The sequence below is a fragment of the Marmota flaviventris genome, chromosome 4 (assembly GCF_047511675.1).
Source record: "Marmota flaviventris isolate mMarFla1 chromosome 4, mMarFla1.hap1, whole genome shotgun sequence".
In the NCBI taxonomy this organism is placed as follows: domain Eukaryota; kingdom Metazoa; phylum Chordata; class Mammalia; order Rodentia; family Sciuridae; genus Marmota; species Marmota flaviventris.
Window position 1 is genome coordinate 89,344,134 of NC_092501.1, and position 26,976 is coordinate 89,371,109.

At 34.6% G+C, this 26,976-nt stretch overlaps 1 protein-coding gene across 16 annotated transcripts in view; it reads left to right on the top strand.

The window, feature by feature from the left end:
• LOC139705444 (uncharacterized) overlaps positions 1–26,451 on the top strand; it is a 42,628-nt gene extending 16,177 nt beyond the window's left edge. For 6 of the 16 annotated variants that reach the window (XM_071611382.1, XM_071611383.1, XM_071611372.1 and 3 more), the window contains 12 exons: positions 2,081–2,151; positions 5,472–5,577; positions 7,028–7,126; positions 7,712–7,740; positions 7,830–7,902; positions 11,968–12,037; positions 12,268–12,534; positions 14,547–14,716; positions 19,147–19,180; positions 19,486–19,613; positions 23,116–23,218; positions 24,782–26,451. In XM_071611382.1, coding sequence (XP_071467483.1) covers positions 2,081–2,151; positions 5,472–5,577; positions 7,028–7,126; positions 7,712–7,740; positions 7,830–7,902; positions 11,968–12,037; positions 12,268–12,289 — 470 coding nt within the window. In that variant the 3' untranslated portion in view covers positions 12,290–12,534; positions 14,547–14,716; positions 19,147–19,180; ... (1 more) ...; positions 23,116–23,218; positions 24,782–26,451. Of the gene's footprint in view, positions 1–2,080; positions 2,152–5,471; positions 5,578–7,027; positions 7,127–7,711; positions 7,741–7,829; positions 7,903–11,967; positions 12,038–12,267; positions 12,535–14,546; positions 14,717–19,146; positions 19,183–19,485; positions 19,614–23,075; positions 23,219–24,781 lie in introns of those variants that run through there. The other 10 variants (XM_071611387.1, XM_071611388.1, XM_071611373.1 and 7 more) reach the window with 9 other exon arrangements.
• The last annotated feature ends 525 nt before the right edge of the window (positions 26,452–26,976 follow it).

Consider the following 26,976-nt stretch of genomic DNA (forward strand, 5'->3'; position numbering starts at 1 on the left):
CTACCTTGATTCAATACTTGTAAACTTATATGTTTCAACAGCCACATACAAAATTGAACATCCTATGAAATGCTTGTATTTTAGCACTTTTGGGGATTAGGGATCATAGGATTGGTCATGGATAAATGAAGACCCTCGTGGTAGAGGTTATTTTTGAAAGCCAGAAGAGTGGAGGAAAGGAGGAAGCCAAGAAAGAAGGTAACTAGGTACAGTTGTGAAATAATGTCATTTTCCAGAGACACAGATTTTTCCTTGAATTCATTCAACAAGTTCTCTGTAAAGGTATTTATAAAAACACTTGAAATTTTGGCCCTATATGAAAACCTCTGAAAGTTTTCCGTTCATAATTCTTTTGTATCCCCAATTTGAAGTGAAGATTGGGTACAAAAAGACCAATGTCAATGTGTGCATTCATCTTTGTACAAAATTGCCTTTATGAGCATAAGAAAAATATTTTTAAAGGCAACCATTATCTCAGATGTGTGTCAAATCCAAAATGCACCACTGGACTCCTTGCATGTTTTAGTGTGAATATCCCTGAAGTATATTTTTATGAAGAGGAAGGCAGTAGAGATAGGAGAATAGAAAAGTGTGTGCAATTTCATGTGGTTATTAGGGAAAATGAGGTGGTGATGTAGGATGTGTTGGTTATGAGGATGAAAGAGTATATAGAAAAGTAAAAATTTCAAGGAAGAGTGAAAGAGTATAGTAGAATTTGTCTGTTAGCAATGAAAAAAGAAAAGATGTAAACTAGAGTAGTGAAATAAACAATACTAAACAAAATCAAAATTTACTAATTCAAAACCCTTAACACTCAAAAAGCTGAGCAAGAAAAATTGGCTACTCATTAAAAAAGCCCAGAAATGGGAAGACAAATATATATATTTGACACACACACATATATATATATGACACATTCAAAAAAAAAGCATTAAAAAAAGAAAAAAATAGTAAAAATCTTTTATTTGTTTTAATTATACATAACACTAGAATGCATTTATGCAGTTTCACATTTCATACAAAGATGAGATATAATTTCTCATTTTTCTGAGTGTAGAAGTTGTAAAATCACATTGGTCATGTAGTAATATATATATTTATATATATATATATATATTTTATATATATATATATATATATTATATATATATATAAATTAATAATGTCAGTTTTCTTCTACTATACTTTCTATCCTCACATCCCCTCCCTTCCCTTTACTTTCCTCTATCTAATCTAAGGTAAATCTATTCTTCTCTAGTGCCACATCCCCCTTATTGTGAATTAACATCTGCATATTAGAGAAAACATTTGACCTTTTTTTGTGATTTAGTTTATATTGCTTAGCATGATATTCTCCAACTCCACCATTGTCTGGCAAATGCCATAATTTCATTCTTCTTTAAAGCTTAGTGATATTCCATTGAACATACATACCACATTTTCTTTATCCATTCATCTATTGCACGGCACCTAGGTTTGTTCCATTGTTTAGCTATTGTGAATTACTATTCTGAAGTAGAACATAGTAAACAGTGTGGATCTTCATGTTTCTATGGTATTTTAAAATTTTGTTTCTGAGAACTTTCCACATGTCTTGAGTGGTGAATCTTTGACACGCTTGTGTGCACTGATCTGAAGACATCTAGTGTCTCCACAAGAGGTTCTTTGAAGTTTTGGATGAGTAAAAATACTTCTTTCAGAAGTCAGTATTTGCTGGAGACATTGAGAACTTCTGTAATCACAGTTACTTGGGGGATAATTGCAGTTTCTGGCCAGCCTGGGTACTTCAGAGAGGCAGGATCTCAAAATAATATAGAAGGTCTAGGGATGAAATTCAGTGCCAGAATATTTGCCAGATACGCGTAAGCCTTGAGTTCAATTCCACAACAACCCCAACCCAAATAATGGCAATATAAATTACAATCTAAACATGCAGCTAAAATTTAAGCTTAATTTAAATGCATATTTGGGAAAATATAAGTAAGTTATTTAATTAGAGGTATTTATTTAATTTTGATAGAATTCCCTCTTTAAAAGAAGCAGTCTAGTAGTTTATGAAAAACTATACATTTGTCAGCAGAACCACACTTAGATGTGACACTAGAGGAAGGCCAAAAAGCTCTTGATGGTAAAGAGAAGAAAAAGGCAAAGGTATGTAAACCTGTGACTTTAACTTCCTTGTTTCCTATATTTTTCCTTGCTTTGATAATGAAGAGTCAGCCAAATGAAACTAGTTTTCATAATAGAATCTGATACTTAAGTCTGAACTTAAACATTTAACTGGTTATGAATTTACAAATAGTATAAGAAACCACGATAACAGAAAGTTTTACTTCTGATGATTGCTTGTGCTTCCTTTTGGATAATCTCCTTATATTATCAATGAAATAACATTAAATATAAAACTTATTAACAACTAGTTGAAATTTTGAACAAATATACCAGCCATGGTCACTGAACACTACCATGTGAAAGGCTTTTCATTCCCAGTGACTCAAAGATTTCATTGAACCTTGACTTCAGTGTCAGTGTCAAGGTAGAGCAGAGACTCTTTATAGACACATAACTGCCATCATGGATATTACATTCCAGATTGTACTTTGCTGTTAGGGAACTTATGATAACATCCCAGCTCATTTCCTTTCCATGTAGAAAATCAGTAATAATTATTAAGGACCTATTAGTGAATGGGAGTATACCATGTAGTTTGGGGGCAACTCTGAAATTTTGGAGGTGTGTATTGCCCTGTTTTCTCTCATAAGCTGTATTGCTATGATGAGGTTTGTGTATGAATTTGGATTGATTTCTCTTCCAAGATATAGGTTGGGTCATTTTACTGAAGCAATTTCTCTGTGGAACCTGACATTGGCAGGGGTTATAACATCTCAGTGTCAAAGCCCCACTTAGATTGACCAGAGTGCTAGGTTTACCCATCAACAACTGTTCAAAAGTAGAGAATAATTGCCAGCAACAACTCCAACTTAGAAAAAAAAAAATCAACTACTAATGAAATACTTATACAAAGTGATCTCCATGCCTCAACTCACAGAAGATAAAAACTATTTTAGATTTCAATGTGCTGATAGAATTCACATAAATGTGTCTCTGCCTAGGAATTATAATTTTAGAATCCAATAACTTTAGGGGATTCTTGTAAGGAAATGTAGTTCTGCTTGTTCCTTCTGAGCTCAAGTTCAGATAGAACAATCCTGGTGGTGAAATATGAAGACAGATCTCCTCTCCCACCCTCAAAGGATGCTGATGGAAAGTTTTCATTTACAGAGGAATAGTCATGCTTGTACTTATTTATGTACCCAAGGATGTGAGTCTGGGAAAAACTGGGGCTGACTGACAAAGCCTGCCACAACACGGAGCCTGGGGACTGATCTGTATTGCAGTCCCCACTTCTGGAATCCTTTTAGCAAGTGTGCTCAGGAGTATGCAAGTCTCAAGTCCCTGTAGGGTTTCCTCCCCCTCTCTCTCTCTCTCTGAGTAGGACAAAGTTGGCTTCCTTGCACATCTGTGCTTGGGTAGAGTACTGCAGGAATGAAGCTTTCCACCAGACCCACTCCTAGAAACTTCTCTCTCTTGAAAGCATAGAAAGCTGTTTTCCCTGTCACTAAACTGAAAGCACCAATTTGCAATGGGCAGTGGCCCCACTGCTCTGCACTCCATAGACTGGCCAACTAGCTTACCAAAACTCTTACTGTCCTTACACCCCAGTCATTCTCTCTTCTATGGTCATAGAGATGGCTGCTTTGTGTTGGAGATGCAAGTGTTCTTGAACTCTGACACAGACAGGCTCAGCTAAAGAGCATTTCTAACTAGGTTTCCCTCTCTGGGATCCATTAGAGACCCGAAGGACATCTCTGAACCAATGTCAGTTGGTGGAACTGAGGAATTACCTCCAGGTGCCTCAAAATTTAAATGTGTCCATAATTGAGATATCTGCTCACCTGTGTGAACAATGATTCTTACCAGATGATTATCTGACCATAGCTACAAACATCACATTGAAATGAAAGACCTTGTCTTTTTTTCCTTAGGTAGACAATATGTGCATTTTTTCAGCTGCTCAGAGCTCCCAGCACATGTGCACCTTAGGTTCTCTCCTAAAACCCAGCATGACTCTTGTGGATACCTCATGACACAGTGAATTCATGTCAGAGTTGAGTCTTGGAGTCAAAATAGAAAGTTTGTGATTTCTGATGTCTCATGAAGAAATCTGAGAATAGGAGCCCTAGTGAATGAAGTCTCCTAGGCAGGCACTCTGAGAAGCTGCAGGAAAGAATCCCAGTACACTTATCTTCCCTTGACACATCAGGCAGAATCCAAGTCTCTCCTTTGCTGAAAATGATTGGTTGACTGTACTGGATTTGGCTTTTGTTGGGATTGCTGAGATTCTCCCATTGAGCTCACCAGAGTGCAGCTTTCCTTTTCAACTCAGCCAGGTTTTGCCTGGCACTGCTGCAGTCCATTTGTTTTAGGAATGCCTTTGTTATTCACTGGCTCACTCTAATTGCACTCCAGTTATCCCATAGCCACAGTATATCTTGGTATAGCTGCACACCGCTCAGGTATCAGTCTGTAAGCTTTGTGTCTGTCTTTGTACCTCTTTCCTTCTTTGGAGAACTTTTTTAAAAAATATTTTTTAGTTGTAGATTGACATGATACCTTTATTTTATTTATTTACTTTTATGTGGGACTGAGGATCAGGCCCAGTACCTCACATGTGCCAGGCAAGTGCTCTATCACTGAGCCACAACCCCAGCCCTCCTTGGTAATCGTTTTATTTTTCTTCCTTAACTGGAAATCATTCCATGCTCAACCTGATGGTTATGTACTGTTGGGTAAGGGAATAGATAGAAACCTATTCCTTAGTACTTTGCCATTTTTTCAAATAATTTTTTTATCAGGAAAAATTTTAACAAAAGATAACTAGACTTTGTAAACTCTTGCTGATCTAAAAGAAGCAACAGCCATACTTTATTATTTCTTTTTAATATAACATAATACAGACTCTTTTATCAAAACCAGTTTCTTATTCACACACTAAAATAAATCAGTCACTGGAATGATTTCAATATTCAATGCTGAATAATAGCATGTGTATTTGTAAAAAATTTTTTAAATCAGTTTTTATTAAATATCCTCTTTTGGTGGGAAATGAAATGTTTGATCAGGTACACTGAAGTTTGTTTCTTGTGGGAATATGCACATCATCTATTGTATTGTCAGTGAATATGTCTCTTTGTGCTTCCTTCTGGATTTACAGTGTCAGTTTCCATATGGAGATAAAAGTTCAGCTTAATCTGGAGAGTGTATATGAGGTTCTGGTTTGAAATATTTCAATTTTCATTAGGCAATTGTCTAATTTTTACTCATTAATCTCAAAACTATAAATTTCAGTGTCTTATTAGATTGTGATTAGAAATCTTTATGCCACTCATTATTGATATTCACTTTACCAGGGTTGTTTTGGGAGTCTTCTGAAGATGTTTCATATTCATTCATCTGAAAACTTATCTGGTGATACAAATCAAAGAGAAAGACACAAAGTAAAAGAACATATAGAAGGTAAGAATTATATTTGAAAATAATTCATGAGATGAGATGTTTGTTTTCAACCTGACCACCAGTATATTCTAATAGTTGAAGAAATGTATTATTGCAATTGTATTGAGGAAAAAACAGTGAGAAGTTAAGTTTAATAGCATCAATTTGCCTGAGAGATAGGGGGATTTTTGATACTTTTGCTGTCTTTCTTACTGTTGCAAAACCATTGAAATGATTCTGATCACACAGAGCAATATTTTATTTACCATAACTACATATAAACTCATATAGTCTGCTATGTATGTATATGATTTAACATAATCATCTAAAATGTTACTACTTCCTAGGACAGAAAATAGCAGAGAGAAGCAGAATGAGAAAGAGAAAAAAAACAGATTGTTTTTGGTTAGGGTGAATGCAAAGTCATCATTTGTTCAAATGTCTACTGAAAAGTGTGATTTATATACAGCTTACAACAGGGATGTGAACAGGAGGAGCTTGGGGCTACCTCCCAATAGGAAATTGAGGTAGAGAACTTGAAAATGAATCTGTATAGTCCAAGAATCTCAACATTTAATGAATCATCTTCTGGGGACAATGTCTAGAATGCACATTCAAATTCAGCAGTTCTTTGATTCTACCTTTCTAATAAAATCAAAGGTGATTCCCATGTTCCTGCTCCCTAGACCACATACTGGTTCTTGTGGGAATATGCACATCATCTATTGTATTGTCAGTGAATATGTCAATTTTTTAGCAAGGGAATGAACCTCTCTTGAGAAATGTCAGTGAAGACCATTGGATCATAGTTCAGGCTATAACTAGATCATAGGGAAACATCAATCTTGTTTATAATCTGAGTATGTCTCTTGACAGGTAAGAAAGAAGCAGAAATTAAGAAACTGAGAGAATGAATTTCATTTGGCTTCAGTATATTTATATCAGTAAAAATGAGATTTTAGTGGTCCTGAGTTTATTGGAAGATGTAGGGCTGCTAATATTGTGTAATCTACAGCTCTTCATTTCTCCTCTTCTTAACAACCAGGCATTGGGAATGGGTGTTGCATCGTGTATTTGTTCACATGAGATATATATCATTTTAGAAACATTGGTTATCTTATTAAAGAGACCTTATTTTTTTCATTTAGGGGAGTGATGGTACTATGAATTGACCCCATAGCCTTGGGCCCGCTATGGTTACACTCTTTTGTGAGTGACATTCTCATTGTTAGATAGCTAATTTTCTGATAAGATCCTTTAAAGACTAACATGATATATCAAAAGAGATTAGGTTTTTTAGCAGAAGACTCTGTAGAGTTAATTCCTTGAACACAATAATTTTCATTTTAAACATAATGAATCATAATTTCAATCATAATTTTTCTTGATATGTGATAACTCTGTGACACATGATTTCTTCTTTTCAATTACAACATTTTAGTACTTTAAGCTTATTATATTTATTTCTTAGATGTGCTTCCTATGTCTTCTCTCATGAATGGATCAACAAATGATAACATGGCTAAACCAGAGGAAATAAGAATTATCAGTGTACCTGTGTCTCCCATAGGTATGGAAAAACAAGAATATTTTCATTAGCTGTCATTCTAAAAGTATGTCTGAGCTGACCAGTGCAGAGAACTTCTTTTAATGAGCAACAAATTGTACAATTCCCTGGACCCTTATGACAACTTTGTACGACTAAACTTGTAGAATAAATGGAGGGATATGACACACAAATATAATGTGATGGATTAAATAATTTTTAAAATTATATTAAAGATACACACTGTTACATTCTGAAATCAACTTTCATATTTAGCCTGTCAAGGTCCTGCTTTTGTCCTCTGATTAGAGGTCATGTTTCTCTCCATCAGGCTACGTGTTTAGGATGGTAAATACACATTCCTAATTTATTTTGGTCATTGGAAACAAAATCTCACTTTTGGAAACTTAACTATATATTCCTGGTGTTCTTCAGTACATTTCGGTCATGTGACTCTACCAACCCCCAAAAGGAGACACACCCAAAAGTATAATAATCATTATCAAAGCTAAGCACAGTGATTCAGCTCCATACTAATTCAGCAGGAATGGATGAGTGGTTTTTGTCCTATTTTAATGTTTAGTGATATATGTCCCTTTTGCTTTTCAGTGTCTCAAGAGAAATTTCCTAAGGTAAAGGTAATTCTATTTTTATTTGTATCTTGAATTAGTAATTGCACATGGTATGAAGAATGTAATATTTATTTTCCTTTTCCAAACACATCCAGCCTACCACTACCATGAAAGATTCTTTTCCAAATGAAGCAGTAGGGATCAAGGCCGTAAGAACACTCAAACCTGGTAAACTTCACAGTACAAATTCTCTAAAATGAATTATATTAAAACTTGTGAATTAGTATGCTCTTCCTATTCCTAATTCTTTTTTCCCCACATTTGAAATGATGATTTTGAACAACCATGGCCAGTGTCAATCTTGGCACCCATGATAAAAAGTAGATATTAATAAGCATAAGAAAGATTTTTAAGTTGTAACATTTATCTCAAATATTTCTATGTTTTAAGCTCTGTGATTGGAGTCACTATACTTTTTAGGGCTTCACAGAGGTGGATTATCGGGCCATAATTTTTCCCCCATATTGAAATATTTTTACTGGAGTGTGGTAGGCAGTGAGACCTAGTATAATCCCAGCTTCTTATGAGATTGAGGCAGGAGTTCAATGCCAGTCTGGGAAATAGGAAAACTCATCTTTTCAAATAATTGATTTTATTTCCAGTATGACATCCATTCTATTGAGAAATTTCATTGAAGGTGTTGTATATTGTGTCACACTTTATATGATGCCCATAATACTCATGTGATCAGGACTGTACTTAGAAAATCAAACAATATATTTATATATCTATTTAATTTTCTGAGACCTTTAGAATTGTATTGTATTTTATAGAGAACAATTATTCACATCATTGAATAGTGACCACAAGTGATAAATTCAAAGTTACTTATGTGTACCACTGATGTTTTTCCTCTCATTTTTGTCACTATTTCATTGTTGTTGTTTCCTATGGTGGGGATTGAATCCCATTTATTTTTCAAACTAAACATCTCTTTGCCACTAAGATTCACCACCAGTCTTCTATCCTTTTTTTTTAATTGGCTGTTTTTATTTTTTCATAAATTAGGATTCATTTGGACACAATTATGAAATTATGGAATATTTATTGCTCTAGTTTGGATCCCAGTATTTTACTTTTCCTTCTTGACTTTCTTCCCTGTTCCTAGGTCTTCTTTTTCCCCTCTATTCTATTGTTTTGTGTATTTATGTGTTTATCTTTTCTATTTATTTATTTGTGGTACTAGGGATTGCCACATTCCCAACATTTTTTTATTTTGAGACAGAATCTCATGAGGTTGCTTATACTTTCAATAAGTTGCTCAGGCTGGTTTCAAAAGTGCCATCCTTCCACTTCCTATTTCTGAGCCACTGGGATGACAGGCATGCACTAACATACCTGATTATGTTTTTTTTTTTTTTTTAATAGAGTCTTGCAAATATACATAATGGTTAGATTCCCTGTAGTATATTCATATATGGGCATGAGAAACATATCAGATTCATTCTGGTTTTCTTCCCTTATCCCATCTTTTCTCCCCTACCCCCAGCCTCCTTCATCTAATCCATGAATCTTTCTTCTACTTTAATGGAATCCTCCTCCCACACACACACCTTTTTCCTTTCTTTCTCACTTTCCCTTTTTTTCCTATTATTTTGGACTTGCTTTCACATGTCAGAGAAAATTTTTGAGCTTTGACTTTTCAAACCTAGTTTATTTCACCTAGCATGATAGTCTCCAGTTCCATCTACTTACCAGAAAATGCCATAATTTTATTCTTCTTTATGGCTTACTAATACTCTGTTATGGCTTACTAATACTCTGTTATGTTATGTATGTCTAAACATACATTTTCTTTAGGAATAACCCAATCAGCTAATGGGCAAAAATGGGATCAAACATATACTTCTCAAATGAAGACATTTAAGTGGCCAACAAATATATGAACACATGCTCAACATCTCTAGCAATCAGGCAGATGCAAGTCAAAATTTCACTGAGATTTCATCTCACTTCTGATAAAATTGACATCATCAAGCATACAAATAATGATACGTTTGGGGAAGGATGTGGGGGGGAGGTATACTCAAACATTATTGTTGGAATTGAAATTAGCGCAGCCTCTCCTGAAACTATGAAGATTTCTCAAAAAACACTATGAATGGCATATGATCCAGCTTCCCACTCTTTGGAATATATCCAAAAGATCTAAATTCAGCACACCATAGGGAAATAGGCTCACAGTGTTTACAGCAGCACAGTTTGTAATAGCCAAGCTATGGGGAATAAACCAAGGTAACCTTCAAGAGATGAATGTGAAGGAAATGTGATATATATACACAACTGGGGAGCACTGGGCTGGATTCCTGGTCCACCAGGACCCCAAGACTGCTGGAGTGGAACATGTGTCCCTCCTTCTTTGGGGATGAGCTGACTCCATGAGTCACCATCATGAAAGGGCTTCTAGGCCTGGCCACTGACAGGGTTCATTCTGAGAAGCCACTTGGGGCCAGGGGATCACAACACAAATGTAGCCTGCTCCCTGGGCTTGTGGGGTATGCACACAACACAATGTCACCATAATTAGGGGATCCTGGGCCAGTTCAAAGGGCATTTCATTCCAAGCTCTATTAATATTCATGAGCAGAGTCTCATTTTCCACAGACTTTGATTTGTACTTCTTTTAATTTAGTGAAACATAATCTTCCTGGGGGCTGAAAATGTAGGATCCTTTTGTGATTCTGAGGATGTTTCCTCCATTTAGACCCCTGTCATCTTTATTTTGCTCTATTATCTTATACTTATTTATCTCCCTCCATGTATGCTTATACACCTCATTTCCATCCTGCCCACAACATTAGAGTGATTTTGTTCTGATGCATATATACCTGTGAACGAACCACTCTTGAGAATACTCATGTCAATCACCTTAAACTTACCTAGAAAATGTTGATAGAATGAGTTCTGTTCAACTATTTTTATCCTTTTCTTCATTTTTCCCTATCCTCTGCCATTCCTCCTCACCATCCCAACATTTTAGACAAACACAGACCCTACTTAAGAGGTGCCACCCTCTCTTGTAATGGTTTTCATATTCTCATCCTTTATTTCTCTCTGGCTAGTTTGCTAATACTTTACCTCTCAGCTTAGACTAATTCAAGCAAAATCATCCCATACACCATTTATCTACATTCGCATTTACCAGGGACTCAAAGTATAATTAGGGGTCAGAGAAATAAAGGCTGGGTACACAAAGGTGACTGAAAAGATTTTCTCCTGTTCACAAGTACAAGAAATTTACATGTAGAGAAATTATTTACAATTTCAGCCATAAATGTGTAGAAAAATGCTGAAGTATGCCCTATGCAAAGAAACTTTTTTTTTTTTTTTATAAGAGAACAACAGCCCAAATCAAGGAACAATTCAGAGAACACCACATCTTTAGAAAAGAAATTTGTCAGAAGTGTGGACAAACAAAAGGGGCAGAGTGTTCATAGTAGAGGAGTAAAAAAGTACCAAGTACTTTTGAAACCATTAAAGATGCACAGGGCCTGATTAAAACTTACTATTAGGAAGTAGAGAATAATGTAGTGTGTGGATTTTTATGTTTCTATGCTGAGGATTTGTCATTTTATGTTCAGTGGGTGAATTTGTAGGTGAATTTTGGGGGTATTTGTTTGTACTGAAGCTTACAACATCCAGTTCTCCCCAAGTGGTTTGTTGAAGTTTGGGGTTAGTTGAAGTATTTTCTGAAGAAGTCAAGTCTCACTGGTTCAGCAGAGCACATCTCTATAGACCCAAGTGTTCAGGTGGCTGAAGCCTGGTGGACAGCTGGTGTCAGGCTATTCTGGGCACAACAGTGAGACCCCCATCTCAAAAGAAAATCAAAAGTACTAAAGCAGGTGAGTCTCAGCAGTTGAGAGTATGCTAAGAATGCAGTGGAATAAATGTGACATAGTTTTCCTGTGTAAATATGTGAAACACCATGGTGAATCTCACCATTGTGTACATCCACAAAAATGGCATCCTGATTAGAATAAGATATAGCCCATATGATTATATAATAATACTAAAATAAATCTGCCTATCAAAAAAAAGTATGCACAAGGCATTGGTTTTAGTACAAAGTACCACATTATTAATAATAATTATGCAAGTAATGTTTAAATTGAATTTCTAATTGATAAAATAAATGTTATTGTTATTATTAGTACTAGGCACTTTCATTTTACTCTGTGATTGTTCTTCTAACTGTTTAAGTAGTGTAAATAGACAAATAACATTTGTTGGCAGAACCATCTTTAAAAGTGAAAACAGAAGAAAGAAAAATGTGCTTGATGACCCTGAAAATAAGCAGCCACAGGTATGCAGTCATGTAAATTTCAAACCCATCTTTCATGCTATTTTCCTTGCTTTAACAATTTAGATTAATCTAAACCAAATTGTCTTTCTGAATAGTCTTTTAGTATCCTAATATAAATAAAAATTATAAAATATTGAAGGAAGAAATTGATTCTTAAGGTAGCCATACTGTCAAAAATTCAATACAATTCAATGCAAACCCCATGAAAACACCATTCATGTTTTTCACAGAACTAGAAAAAAACAGATCTAAAATTCATTTAGAAGAAAAAAGGACTCAAAATGGCCAAAGCAATTCCAAGTTAAAGAAGCAATGCTGGAGGCATCACAATACCTGACTTCGAATTACACTACAGAGCTATAGTTAACAAAAAATGATTGTATTGGCATAAAAAAGACACATAGATGAATGGTACAGAGGAGAAGACAGAGACAAACCCACACCCATGCAGACATCTGATCCTTGACACAGAGAAAAGACAGCCTTTTAAACAAAAGGTACTGGGAAAACTGTTTTTCCAAGTGTAGAACAATGTGACTAGTAACTTGTCTCATAGCCTCTCCTCCAGATAACCTCAATAGTGGATCAAAGACCTAGGAATCAGAACAAAACCTATGTAACTTCTGAAAGAGAATATCAGGTCAACACTCCAACGTTTAGGCACATGCAACTGCTTTCTCACTAGGACCCCTAAAGCTCATAAAATAATGCCCAGAATTAATCAAGGGGATGCCCTCAAATCAAAAAGATTCTACACAGCAAAGAAAACAATGAGGAATGTGAAATAGAACCTACAGAATGGGAGAAAATCTTTGCTAGCTACTCTTCTGACAGAGGATTAATACCTAGAATATAGAAAAAAAAAAAACTCTAAAAGAATTTACTCCACAAAATAGAAGAGCCCAATTAATAAATGGCCAATGAATTAAACAGACACTTCTCAAAAGAAGAAATAAAATGGCTGACAAATATATGAACAAATGCCCAACATAGTAATAAGGGAAATGCAAATCAAAACTACACTGAGATTTTATTTCATACCAGTCATAATGGCAGCTGTCAATAATATAAATAATAATAAATGCTGGAGAGGATGTGGAGAAAAAGGAACACTTTATTTTGGGGGGAGATTGTAAATTACTACAACCTTTATAATATCAGTATGGAAGCTTCTCCAAAGAATAAGAACAGAATCACCACATAACAAAGCCATACCACTCCTAGGTTTATATCCTAAAGGAACAAAAAGATCATACTGTACTGATGAGCACAAGTTGCAATGGTTCACACTTTGGAAACAGCATAGCGATCTGCCACACACACATACTACAAAAATTAATATGGAGGCTAGGCCTGGAGCCACCATATGACACAGCTATACTACTCCTCAGTATTTTTTCTAAAGAATTAAAATCACCATACTACAGTGATGCATACATGCCATGTTTATAGCAACATAATTCATAATAATCAAACATGGAACCAGCCTAGGTTTCCATCAGTGGATGAATGGGTGAAGAGAATGTGGTGTACATACACAATGGCATTTTATTCAGCCATAAAGACAAATAAAATCATGTCATTTGCAGGAAATTTAATGAACTAGTGACCATTATGTTAAGTGAAATAAGTTACACTCAGAAAATCAAGGGGTATATTTTTGCTCTCATATGTGAAAGCTAGAAAGAAAAAAAGAAAAGAAAAGTGAGGGGAAAATCTCATGGAAATTAAAGAGAGATCCTTAGATTAGAGGAAAAAGGTAGGTGAGGAGAGAGAGGAGAAGTGCTGGGGAGCAATACTGGTCAGATTATATTGTTATATTTGGCACATGTTATGATTATGTAACAAATCCCATCATTATATACAACTATATTACACCAATAAAAAGTGTGGGAAAAAATCAAAGTGGAAGAGACTTTCCAATTTCCCATGAATACATTAGTTTTACTCTCACATCGATAATGGGGCTAATTGCTAATATATGCTGCTATAGTTATGGAAAGTGAAATCTGTATTTGAGTGAGCTCCTTCACTCTTGATATCCCAGAATCCAAATGAGAAAAGAACATCCAATGACAATGGGAGAGAAAATGCTCAATGCAACAAGGGGAAATCTTCCTACTGTTACTGAGGCCCACAATGCCACATCCCTAATCCTGGCTGTTTAATGTAAAATCCAAGGAGTAAATATTGAACAGAGCACATCTTGTATCAACTTTTAACTTCTTCCAGTTATACAGGGTATGCAAATATTAGGTAGCAAAGAATTGACAAAAATAAAAGCACAGAATGAAGAATTGTTATTTTTGGAGTTTTGGAAAAAGTTGTTTGTTCAACTCAAACAGAAATGACTAAAATACAATGACATTGTATAAAATTAAAAACCAAAAAGATTATTATTAACTAATGTCTTGACAACCAAACTGAGTCAATTAATGAAATCAGTGATGAGAACAAAACTAATTCTTCTTACTGAAAAGTAACTATTATCCTTGGTCTTTCATTAAAGGTGGAAATAACAAGGAAGAAGTATAAAATTAATCAGATGGAAGTGTTACAAATCCTGCATCATAGTGAGGAGGACACTGATAACAATGGTGATGAATTCATTGAACAAAGGAAGAACAGAAATGCTGATCACCAATGGTATTTTCTTAATAAAAATGAAGAACATAATGGGTAAGGCAAAGGCAATACTCCCAGTGGTAAATTAACCATTAGATGCCATTTTTCATATATATATAGACACATTTATTTTAAAATGATAACCAAGTTTGGCAATTATGAGTGTAAATACTTATTCTCATGTCCTATTGATAAATGAAATTTGTCAGTACTTTTGGAAGGGTGATTTACTAACATGCACCAAAATTTCAAATATTATTCTATAAATCTACAAGCTTCACTTCTGTTACTTATCTTTCTGGAACAGGAAAACATGATTTACAAATGTACATAAACACATTTGTGAAAGACATGTATTCTATATCATACAAAATGTACAAAGGTGAATATATCTGATATATGCAATGTGTCCATTGAAGACATGCAATGCATATGCTGAGAACATTAATGGAAACAGCATATATTAAAGGAAAATAATTACAGAAAAATTAATGAAATAGTGACCATTATGTTAAGTGAAATAAGTTATGTTAAGGGAATTCAGTGTGGCATTGTCATATCAAATAGGGGTTAGTTTAAATTGTCTTCAATAAGGAAAGAGTTAAATTGTCATATCTATAAAATAATAAACCACACAAGCACTTAAAATGAAATTAGGTCTCTAGTGTACAGTTTATTTCACAAGTAAAGTATATTTAAGGCATTTATTTTAATGACACTTCGTAATCACAGTTTTGTTTCTATACTCACTTTGAGTTACAAAAGGAAGATGCCTGCTGCACTGGCACTCTGCCTTGTTATAGTAGTGCTACTCACCAGTAGATTTGGGGCACCTGTTCCCAATGCCCATGTGCTCAAATAATGAATCGTCAGATTAATCTGAATATTGTGAATGCATTGCACATGGGGGTCAATGTTTCATTAATACTTTATTATATTGGGTAAAATCTATTAAAACTTCCATCAAATCTTCAATATACTGAAATAGGAGTTGGCAAATTTTTTCTGCAAACAGTAAATATTTTAGTCTTTGTGGACAAGAGTGTCTTTGTGATTGTAGTCTGAAACACCTTATAGTCACTACTGGATGAGTATGGAGTGCATTTCACTGAAACTTTGTTTGATAAGAGGATGGAAATATGCTTATGGGAAGTATTTGTTCAGCATGCCCTTGACTCTGGGTTCTATCTGCAGCACCACAAAAATAAAAACAAAACAAAAGAGCTTTCTTTAGAAAAATATGCAAAATGATGGATTTGGCCCACAAGCACTAATTTGTTGACTTTTGTGCTAAATTCAAGATTAGCTAATGAAATGAATCTTTCTTGTAAAGGTCAATTGCATCTTTGCCATTATCTTTTTTAAAGATAATATATTGGAGCATGCATCCCATCATATTTTTCAACAGTGACTTAATGTACAACTTAAAATGTTTGAGTTTATACATTAAATTTTGCTGTCTTTTTATTGCTATTATATTTTATTACTGTATATTAAATATGTATATTAATATACATAATAACTTTGTATTTGCATACTACAAAATATCCTAGAAATAGAAGGTTTGCTTTAAGCAAGAATTAGTGCCCTTGAAATATTTTGTCTTTTTCTGTGGTGATTATCTATCTATATGAGCAAATGGTAATCAGTTTATATTTAAATTATAATATATAAAATATTTTAAGGGTTATTTTAGTTTAGATTATAGTTTTATGAACTAATGATTTAATAATTTAATGTGTCTTGGTGGCACATATGTAATTGAAAAAAATTAATGCGTCACAAATATACTGTGAAATCATTATGTGAGGATTGAAAAATGCAGTTAAATTAAATAGTTAATAGCCAACTATGCCACTTAGCTAGGAGGTTATAGAAAGAAGTATCTGTACTCATTGAGCTACATTCCTTTTCCCTTTGTTTATTTTTTTCTATATTATTTGTTCTCTGTAATTCCAGGAATAGAGCCCAGGACTTTGAGCATACTAGGCAAGCCTTCTACCACTGTGCTACATCCCCAGACCTCCATTCGTGTTTGAACTCCAATATTTTCACCCAGCCTTTCCTCCAAAATTGTTTTTCCCAATTTTCCCTTGCGTATATCTAGAAACAATTTCTTCTATACAACCTTACTTACCCTATTAGCAGTATTGGACCCCTTGGAAACCTCCTCTAGCACACTTTTTTCACCTGACTTTCAGGATGTGACTCATCCCCCTGGGTTTCCTCCCACCTTTTGTAACCCTGCAGCCTATCCTGTTTTTTTGTGTCTCTAAATAGTCAGCTAATGGGTCTCCTTGTCTCTTTGTAAATTCTCTTTCCATTGATTCTTATCACAGTGGACTAGTTAGAACATTCTAGTGGTCCCCATTTCACTTGGAATCAATGTAAAAACTCTTCCTAATATGTACCAGATATGCCATTCTTCTCACCACACCAAGCCCACTGCCACAAAGGCTCCACATCCTCTGCAGTGGCTTTGGCTAGGACAGAGAGGATTGAGCCAGGATGGTTGCTGCTACCATCAGGTCATCCAGGCATGAGGAGAGGCGAGTGCTTGGTCCCTCACATCCTGGTTGAGTCAGTGGGCAGTCTTAGTGGGAGCTCCAAGTGTCTGCCAGGCAGAGACCAAGGCTGTCCCACTGGTCCCCCAGCTCATCCTCTGGCTTGTTGCCTGAGGAGCCCAGAGGGCTTGGGTGAGCTTACTGGGCTCCACTTCTCATCAAGTTAATACTTTTTGTGTAAAGAAGAGAGAATAATGTAGTTTAGGACAGAGGAAGGGAATGCTCAGCAATATCAATGCTGCTGACAGTTTGACAAAGATGGAAACAAATGACTTTAACATGGAATAGTTTCAATACATTGTCACCATGAAACCCGGACTTCAAATGATAATTGTAGGAAATTCCTTAGAGAATTTTTCTAGGAAAAATGGAAAAGTGAACAATGACAAAAGAAGAGTCAAATTAGAGAATTAAAAAAAAATTACAAGATTTCAGTGTATTTCATATGCCCTTAGAAATGTCTCATTAGAGGACAGGATTATTCAGTTAACTGAGTTTGCATATCCAATATTAGAAAGCTTCATAGGGTTCCATTGAAGATTTATAGTAAATTGTCTTATAAATGTTTATGAATTATCTATACAATTCAATTATAGAATTGTAAATTCTAATGGTCCTTAGAATTTCTATTTACTTGTACATATTCTATAGTAAGGGTGGTTATTCATTGAGTTTTGGTTCAGATATTGGATATCCTAATGTAATTGAACATGCAAATGATGACCCAAAATTTCAACTATCATAGATAGATTTTTAAAAACTAATGTAGTAGAGAACATCCAAATATCAGGTCATATTCAAGACAGTGTAATCATGTCTTCTCGCTTGACAGTATCATCAGGCATCGCTATGATTTTTTTTATAGTACTCTAAAATATCATGGGTATCAAAATAGTAAGTACTTAGAATCTGTGTGTTGTGTTTGTGTACAATACAAAAGTAAAATATTGACCAAAGAGTTCAGATTATTCCTTTTGGATTATGAAGTTTTAAAGTATCAGAACTTTGTTTCCCTGTTCCAACAACACAATTGAATATGCATTATGTGCTCTCTTAATTGCATGCTTGAGTAAATCATTGATAAGATGAATGATGCACAATGATGAATTTGATGAAAAAAAATAAACCTTTAATTTATTGAAACTAGATTTCCAAAACTGCCAAGGTATATAGTCATTTTATATTTTAAATAATGGCAAAATAGAGAAATTATTATTTACAATTATATCCAGATATAGAGTGACAATATAGATTGGTCTTTTATTATATTTTTTTCAAAACTTGATGAGGAATATTGCTTTCATAATTTGCCACTAACCAGATGCATGGATTTTGGGAAATTATTTGGCCTTTCTTTGACTAGTTTCTTTTTTTATAAAATACCTAATGTTATCTACTTCAGAGGATTGTCGGAAGAATGAGAATTATTCCAAGTTTGGCATATGTACATTGCTTAAAATTATGTACAGTCATTTCACTGTATGTCCTGAAGCAAGAATCTATAATTAATGCAACAGGGTTCCCCTCCTACAAGGATTTAAGTCATCTTTTACAAATGGGGTTTAGTAAGTTGTATGAGTTTTATTTTTTGAAAATGACAATAACAAAACACTATCACATTTCTATCAAATAAGGCAAGTGCTATTATTCATTTTGCTTTTACTGTCAGAAGGTGTGATCTAAATTTAATTATTTGTTTTGAGACTATTAGTAGTAGTGCTCTTGATTTATTAATGCTATTCTTTTTGTTTACACTTGAATCCCCATTGTGGAAACTGATCATAAAATTTATGGGTACAAGAAGTAAATTAAAAATATAGAGAATTTATGTATAAAAAATAATAGTCTTATTGCATTTTACATATTTGGTGTTTGTCTGAAAGAATATTATGTGTTTCATTCTTTCTTTTTCTCTTTTAGGCACACAGAAAAAACATCTAATGAAAAGAGCAAGGTATTATTACAAATAACACAAGATAATATTTTATTGATAAAGTGCATTATGAAAGTCAAAGTGATACAATACAAAAATATAAATTAAAAATATATTGTAAAAGGCAAAGTGAAAGAATAGAAAATTTTTTTGTTACGTACAGACTTTGAAAATGAGTAAGATAAAATAACCATTGATAAAGGTTTTCTTTTGACAGAAATCAGTTCTTTGAAAAACTATCTGTGGTAAATTATTGTCACCTGTATGTATTGAGTGTATGTTATATGTATTTGGGGTACATTTTGATATTGGATTTTGTTTTATAGGTCAAAAAAGAAATAAACATTATGAAAGAACTTGATGAATCACAGCCAACTGTATTAGCCTCAACAGCTTTTCAAGTGACGTGCCCTAATTATAAGGATATTTGGGCATATGTTGAAAAACCAAGCAGGTAGGACCTTTACATAATGATGTATACTATAGTAATAGATGCACACATTACTTAGCACTTAATCATTGAACACTGATGTGTTACACTATTGTTCATTTCAGAAAGGTGCTTCACATTAAAATATAATGAGAAGTGTGATACACTGTCACATACACCCCTGGATCATCCCCACTGCACTTTTCTTTGTGAATGCCACCCCACTCCTTTTGTTGGCTCTGTTGCTCCCTTGGGCCTGAAGGATGATCAGATCAGCTTACCATTATCTCTCCTTGAATTCTGTAATAACCTTAGACTTCCTTTCCCTGTTACACACTTCCTGAATCTGTGTTCTTCTCTGCAACCAAGTCATATACTTTTTATAAATTCAGTTCTGATATTGCTTACCCCTTCCTTAAAACCTCAGTATTACTTCTCTTTGCTATAAGATTAAAGACCTCAAACCTCTAGCTTTCTCCTGTGTCTGGATCCCAATCACTAAGGTGTTTCTTCTTACAATAGAGCTTTTTGTTTTCAAAAGATTTAATGAGGCATTATTGATAAAAGGTAAACTGCACATATAAAAATGTGCAACTTGACAAGTTTTGAACCTATATATTAAACACATGTTGAATCACCATAATCAAGATAGTTAAGAAATCCTGTAAAAGTCTTCACATGTTCCTTTATATGCCCTTAATAAGATACTGCCAAATTATTTTTCAACATATTTGTACCATTTTCCATGCTCATCAACATGGATTAGTTAGGTGGTAATCATAGTCAAGTAGGGTGTGCTTGGAGAAGGTAGGTCACTTGGGTACATCCTGTTGAGTGGAACTCTCACTGCTTCCTAGTGGGTGGCCACGTTCTGAACTGCATTCCTTTACCAAGTCTTTCTGCCATGATGTTCTGCCTCACCTTGGGCCCAGAGCTGTGTAGTCAGCTGTGTATGGACTGTGACTTCTGAAACCATGAGCCCCAAATACTTTTTCCCTTCTCTACATTGTTCAGGTCACTTTGTGTCACAGTGAGAAAAGCTAAATAAAACAATTCCCAGGCATTTTTTTTTTATTTTAATGGGATAGTTTTCATGATTTCTTTCTTAGCAGAATTATGTTTCATGTACAGGAAAGCTATTGATTAATGATTGTTGATCTTGTTACCAGCTGCTTTGCTGAATTCCTTATCAGCTCTAGTAGTCCTCTGGTGGAGTTTTTTTTTTTGTGTGTGTGTGTGGGGGGAGTTCTAGATATACGATGATGTCAATAGCAAAAAGATAATTTGAATTCTTCTTTTCCTGTTAATAGTCCTGTAATGTCCTTATCTTGCCTGATTTTCTGCCTTAGTTTCAAAAAGTATATAGAATAGGATTGATAAAATTAGACATCTTTTCTTTGATCCTGATTTTAGAGAAAATGCTTTCCATTTTTTTCTACAGCATAATGTTGGCTTTGGTTTTGTGATATATAACCTTTATAATGTTGTAGTAAGTTTTCTCTATGCCTAATTTCTCTAACATTTTTAATATGAGTGGGTGCTAAATTTTATCAAAGCCTTTTCTGCATTTGTTGAGATATTCATATGATTCTCATCCTTCATTCTATTTATGTGATGATTACATTTATTGATTTGCCTATGTTGAACCAACCTTACCTGGCATAAAAGCAATTTTTTCATGGTATGTTAACTTCTTGATGTGTTTTTGAATGTCGTTTGCTAATATTTCGTTAAGGGTTTTTACATGTATGCTCATCAGGGATATTGTTCTGTAGCTTCTTTCCTGAATATGTTAGGATTATACTGGCTCCATAGATATTTGAGAGCATTCCCTTCCTTTAAGTTTTGTAGAAGAGGTTGACAAAGATTGGTGTTAGTTCTTCACTAAAGTTCTGTTAGAACTCAGCCAGGATTCTATCTGGTCCTGGATATTTCTTTGTTGGAAGGCTATTCATTGCTGTTTCAATTTCATTACTTTATATTGATCTGTTTTGAGTTCTGATGTCTTCCTGGTGTAATTTTGGCAGCTCATATATGTCTAGAAATTTGTCAAGGTTTCTAGATCTTCCAGTTTATTACAGTACAAACTTAAAAAATAGTTCCTAATGATCCTCTGGGTTTCAGAAATATTGCTAATGGTATCTCATTTTTTATCTGCAAATTTGTTGATTTGTCTCCTTTTTGTCAGTTTGGCTAATGGTTTATTGACCTTATTTATCTTTTAAAAAAGCTGACTTTGTCTCATTGATCCTATGTGGTTTTCATTCTCAATTAATTTTAGTCTAATCTTGATTATTTCCTATATGCTACTTATTTGGTAATTAGTTGTTCTTCCTTTTCTAAGACCTTGAAAGTTGGAACATTAGATTATTTATTTGGAAACTTTCTATTTTGTTAGTGAAAGCACTCAGTACTATGAATTTTTTCAAAGCCAACTTCACGATGTCCCAGAGATTTTGATATGTTGTATTTCTGTTCTGATTTGTGTCTAAATATTTCTTTGTTTATTCTTTCTTTTCTTTTATAATCTACTCCTCTTTTAAAAGAGTATTTTGTTCTGTTTATGTGATCTCTCTTATTTTTCTTGGTATTGATTTCTAGTTTCATTTCATTATGATCTGATAGAAGGCATAGAATTATATGAGTTTTTTTATATATTTGCAATGAATTACATTGTGATGTAGAATATGGTTTATTTTCAAAAAGGTTCCATGCACTGCTTGGAAGATAGTGAATTCAGCTATTTTGTGTTGAAATATTAGTTATTAGGTACATTTCAATTATACTATTATTTAGGTCAAAATGTCTATTTTTTCCCTTGTATGTCCTGTTTATTGGTGACAAGGATGTTTTGAAATTCCCTAGTGTTATTATGATATTTAATGTTAAGAAGCATTGTTTATTTATTTATTTATTTATTTAGGTATATATGACAACAGAATATATTTTAATTCATTGCACACAATTGCAGCATGACTTTTCATTTCTCTGGTTGTATGTGATGTAGCATCGCACCATAGGTGCAGTCATACATGTACCTAGGGTGATGATGTCCATATCATATCCCCATGCCCCCTCACCTTCCCTTCCTTCCATTTGCCCAAAATTCTTCCATTTTTTCCCATGCACCTCCCCACCCCCCATTAAAGATCAGCATTCACTTATTAGAGAGAACATTCAGCCTTTGGTTTTTTAGGATTGGCTTACTTTGCTTAGTATGTTATTCTCCAAGTTTCTTTGTACATTAATCTATCTAGGTTCATACCATAGTTGAGCTATTGTGAATTGAGTTGCTATGAATATAGATGTGGCTGCTTTACTATAGTATACTGATTTAAAGAAGCATGGTTTTAATATAATTAGGTTCACTATCATTTGGGTCATACATACATTCTATTGTTATATTTTCTTGTTGAATTGAAATTTTACTAGTATGTAAAGCATTCATTGTCTTTTGTGATTTTTGCTTCAAATCTGCTTTGACAGATGAGAATAGCTACTCCTTCTTCTTTTTGGAATTTTCCAGTAGTTTACATTCAGTCTATGAGTGTCTGTCATGGTTCGAATATGAGATGTCTCCCACAAGCTCATGTGTGATACAGTGCAAGAAGGTTTAGAAGACAAGAGAAGTAAGTGATTGAGTCTTAACACAATCCATGATTTAATCCCCTGATTGGGATTAACTGTGTGGTAACTGAAAACTGGTAGGGTGGAGGACATGGAAATTAGGGAGTTGCTTTGGGTATATATTGGCATGCAGCAAGTGGACTCTTTCTGCTTCCTAATCATAACTTGAGCTGCTTCCCTTCAACACATTCTCCCACCATGATATTCAGCCTTGCCTCCATCCCCCAAGAAATGGATCTGGCCTTCTATCGTCTAAAATTTCCAAAACTGTAAGCCCTTCAATAAATTCTTCCTCTTCTACAGTTGTGCTGTTCAGGTCATTTAGTCAGAGCAGCAAAAAAAACTGACTAATACAGTGGCTTTGCTTATGAGATGAGTTTCTCACAAACAACATCAGTTGGATCTTGGTTTTGAATCCATTCTACCAATACGTGTCTTTTAATTGGGGAGTTGGGAACATTTACATCCGGAGTTATGGATATAGGTTTGCTACTTTCTGCCTTTTTCTTTGCTATATTTTATTTTGTCTTGACTTCCAGTAGTTGATAGTTCTTCTATGTGACAACCCACAGAGTTCAAACCTGTGTATGAACAGGTCACCATGCTCTTTGGATACTTGCTTACATGTATATCATTCCTTGTTTCAGATTGTGATAAAAAGTTAATTGTGTGCTGGGGATGTGGCTCAAGCGGTAGCACGCTCGCCTGGCATGCATGCGACCTGGGTTCGATCCCTAGTACCACATACAAACAAAGATGTTGTGTCCGCCAAAAACTAAAAAAATAAATATTAAAAAATTCTCTCTCTCTCTCTCTCTCTCTCTCTCTCTCTTTCTTTCTTTAAAAAAAAGTTAATTGGTATATGGAAAATGCTTAATTAAGTACAGTGCCTAGATTTATCATTTACCAATAGCTACAGTTATAAGAATTGACTGCAAAAATGTTGGAAAAATAGAATACATGTAGAATATTTTCAGAAATAGGGAACTTAAAGAGCTTTGGGAAATTTCATCTGTCCAAATGTGTGTAGAGCTAAGGCCCTTATTATGGATTGGCTGGCTGTATACATGAGGTATCAGTATCAGAGTGCAAACTTTATTTATTTATTTTAGTTGTTGAAGGATCTTTATTTTATTCATTTATTTATGTGTGGGGCCTAGGATTGAGCCCAGTGCCTCACACATGCAAGGCAAGTGCTCTACCATTGATCCACAAACCCAGCCAGCCCACAGACTTCATGCTTTAACATAGTCAAAGTTCCTAATCACTTACCTGATGTCTTCAATACATTGTAATTTAGAAAAAGGATTTTTCAGTTATGAAATTCTTTAAAATTATCATTTTTTACACTCATAGATTGATTTTCTTTAATACACCTTGTGAACTCTTGGAAAGTTTTGCTTCTCTAAGCTCTGAAATTCACATCTAATTTTTCTCCAGTTGGATATCCATGTATTGCAACCCTTTCATTGCATAAATGTACATGTTCAAACTTTAGTTTCAGAGGTAATAGTGACATCTTATTTCATTGAGTGCTAGCTAAAGGTCTCCTTGATTTTCCTTAGGTTTCTACCAGGAATGAAACAGAGAAAGTGCTCTTGCATGAATTCCACATATTGAAGGATAAATGTGATATGCTGAGTCTGGAAATGAACCAAATGAAATGTCAAAATGAGGAAGATAAAAAGAAATATCTTGACATTTCAAGAGAAGTGTGTAATGACCTTCATAGGAGAATCAAATTGATTGAGGAAACACTTAGAAAAACAACATTGCAATATAATAAACAGATTAATTCTCTGAAAACTGAGATTACAAAGCTAAACATTAAGCTGAAAATTAAAGAACAAAACATCGAAAGACAGGAAACAGAAGCCAAATCATACCCTGCCAATCAGGCTGTTGCTCCACACCCTTGAGATGAAAGTCAGACATCAAAAAGAGAACAAGAACTTCTTTCCCAGAGAGGAAGAGATGGGTGCCCTGATTTAAAGGACAAGGGGAATTTCAAAATATCAAAATGGAATGTTAGGAGGCTGATTCAGTCCCCAAAGTTTGCTAAGCCTGGAATAAAATTCAGAGACCAAGAAAAAGGCCTCTGTATTCATACAAGACGTGATCTTAGAAAAGTGACTGTGGTATTGAACAGGGTACAAAGAGACCTAAAACAAACCCAGTGCCAAATGAATGAAATGAAGTACATGTATCAAAATGAACAGAGTCAAAACTACAAAGAACTGGAACCTGTAGATGAGAGATTATCTCAAATGGAAAGTGAAATTATATTGCTAGGACAGCAGTTCCATGACCTTCGCAACAAAGTTGATGATAAAGAAGGCTTGCTCTTCAGATAGAGTCCTAATATCCAAAGTATACAAAGAACTCAAAAAATTAGACAATAAGATAACAAATAACCCAATCAACAAATGGGCCAAGGACCTGAACAGACACTTCTCAGAGGGGGACATACAATAAATCAACAAGTACATGAAAAAATGCTCACCATCTCTAGCAGTCAGAGAAATGCAAATCAAAACCACCCTAAGATACCATCTCATTCCAGTAAGATTGGCAGCCATTATGAAGTCAAACAACAACAAATGCTGGCGAGGATGTGGGGAAAAGGGTACACTTGTACATTGCTGGTGGGACTGCAAATTGGTGCAGCCAATTTGGAAAGCAGTATGGAGATTCCTGGGAAAACTGGGAATGGAACCACCATTTGACCCAGCTATTCCCCTTCTTGGTCTATTCCCTAAAGACCTAAAAAGAGCATGCTACAGGGACACTGCTACATCGATGTTCATAGCAGCACAATTCACAATAGCAAGACTGTGGAACCAACCTAGATGCCCTTCAATAGATGAATGGATAAAAAAAAATGTGGCATTTATACACAATGGAGTGTTACTCTGCATTAAAAAATGACAAAATCATAGAATTTGCAGGGAAATGGATGGCATTAGAGCAGATTATGCTAAGTGAAGCTAGCCAATCCCTAAAAAACAAATGCCAAATGTCTTCTTTGATATAAGGAGAGTAACTAAGAACAGAGTAGGGAGCATGAGAAGAAGATTAACATTAAACAGGGATGAGAGGTGGGAGGGAAAGGGAGAGAGAAGGGAAATTGCATGGAAATGTAAGGAGACCCTCAGGGTTATACAAAAGTACATACAAGAGGAAGTGAGGGGAAAGGGAAAAATAATACAAGAGGGAGAAATGAATGACAGTAGAGGGGGTAGAGAGAGAAGAGGGGAAGGGAGGGGAGGGGTGATAGTAGAGGATAGGAAAAGCAGCAGAATACAACAGACACTAGTATGGCAATATGTAAATCAATGGATGTGTAACTGATGTGATTCTGCAATCTGTATACGGGGTAAAAATGGGAGTTCATAACCCACTTGAATCAAAGTGTGAAATATGATATATCAAGAACTATGTAATGTTTTGAACAACCAACAATAAAAATTAAAAAAAAAAGAAGGCTTGCTCATTTATACCCAAGAGCAATGTAATACCATAAAAATAATTCAGGATGAGGCTGAAAATTCCAGTCACAAGCTACAAAACAGATATATGGAGTTAATGAATAGAAATCATCACTTTAAAGAAAGATTAGATAAATATAAAAAGAACTCTGAGAGAAAAGTAAGTATCAAGCAAGATATATGGATTGTCTTTGAAGGAGAATTCAGTGAAATTTGATGATGGCAAACCTGATTTCCAACGCAATGAAATGATTCATGTTTGAAGTAATAAA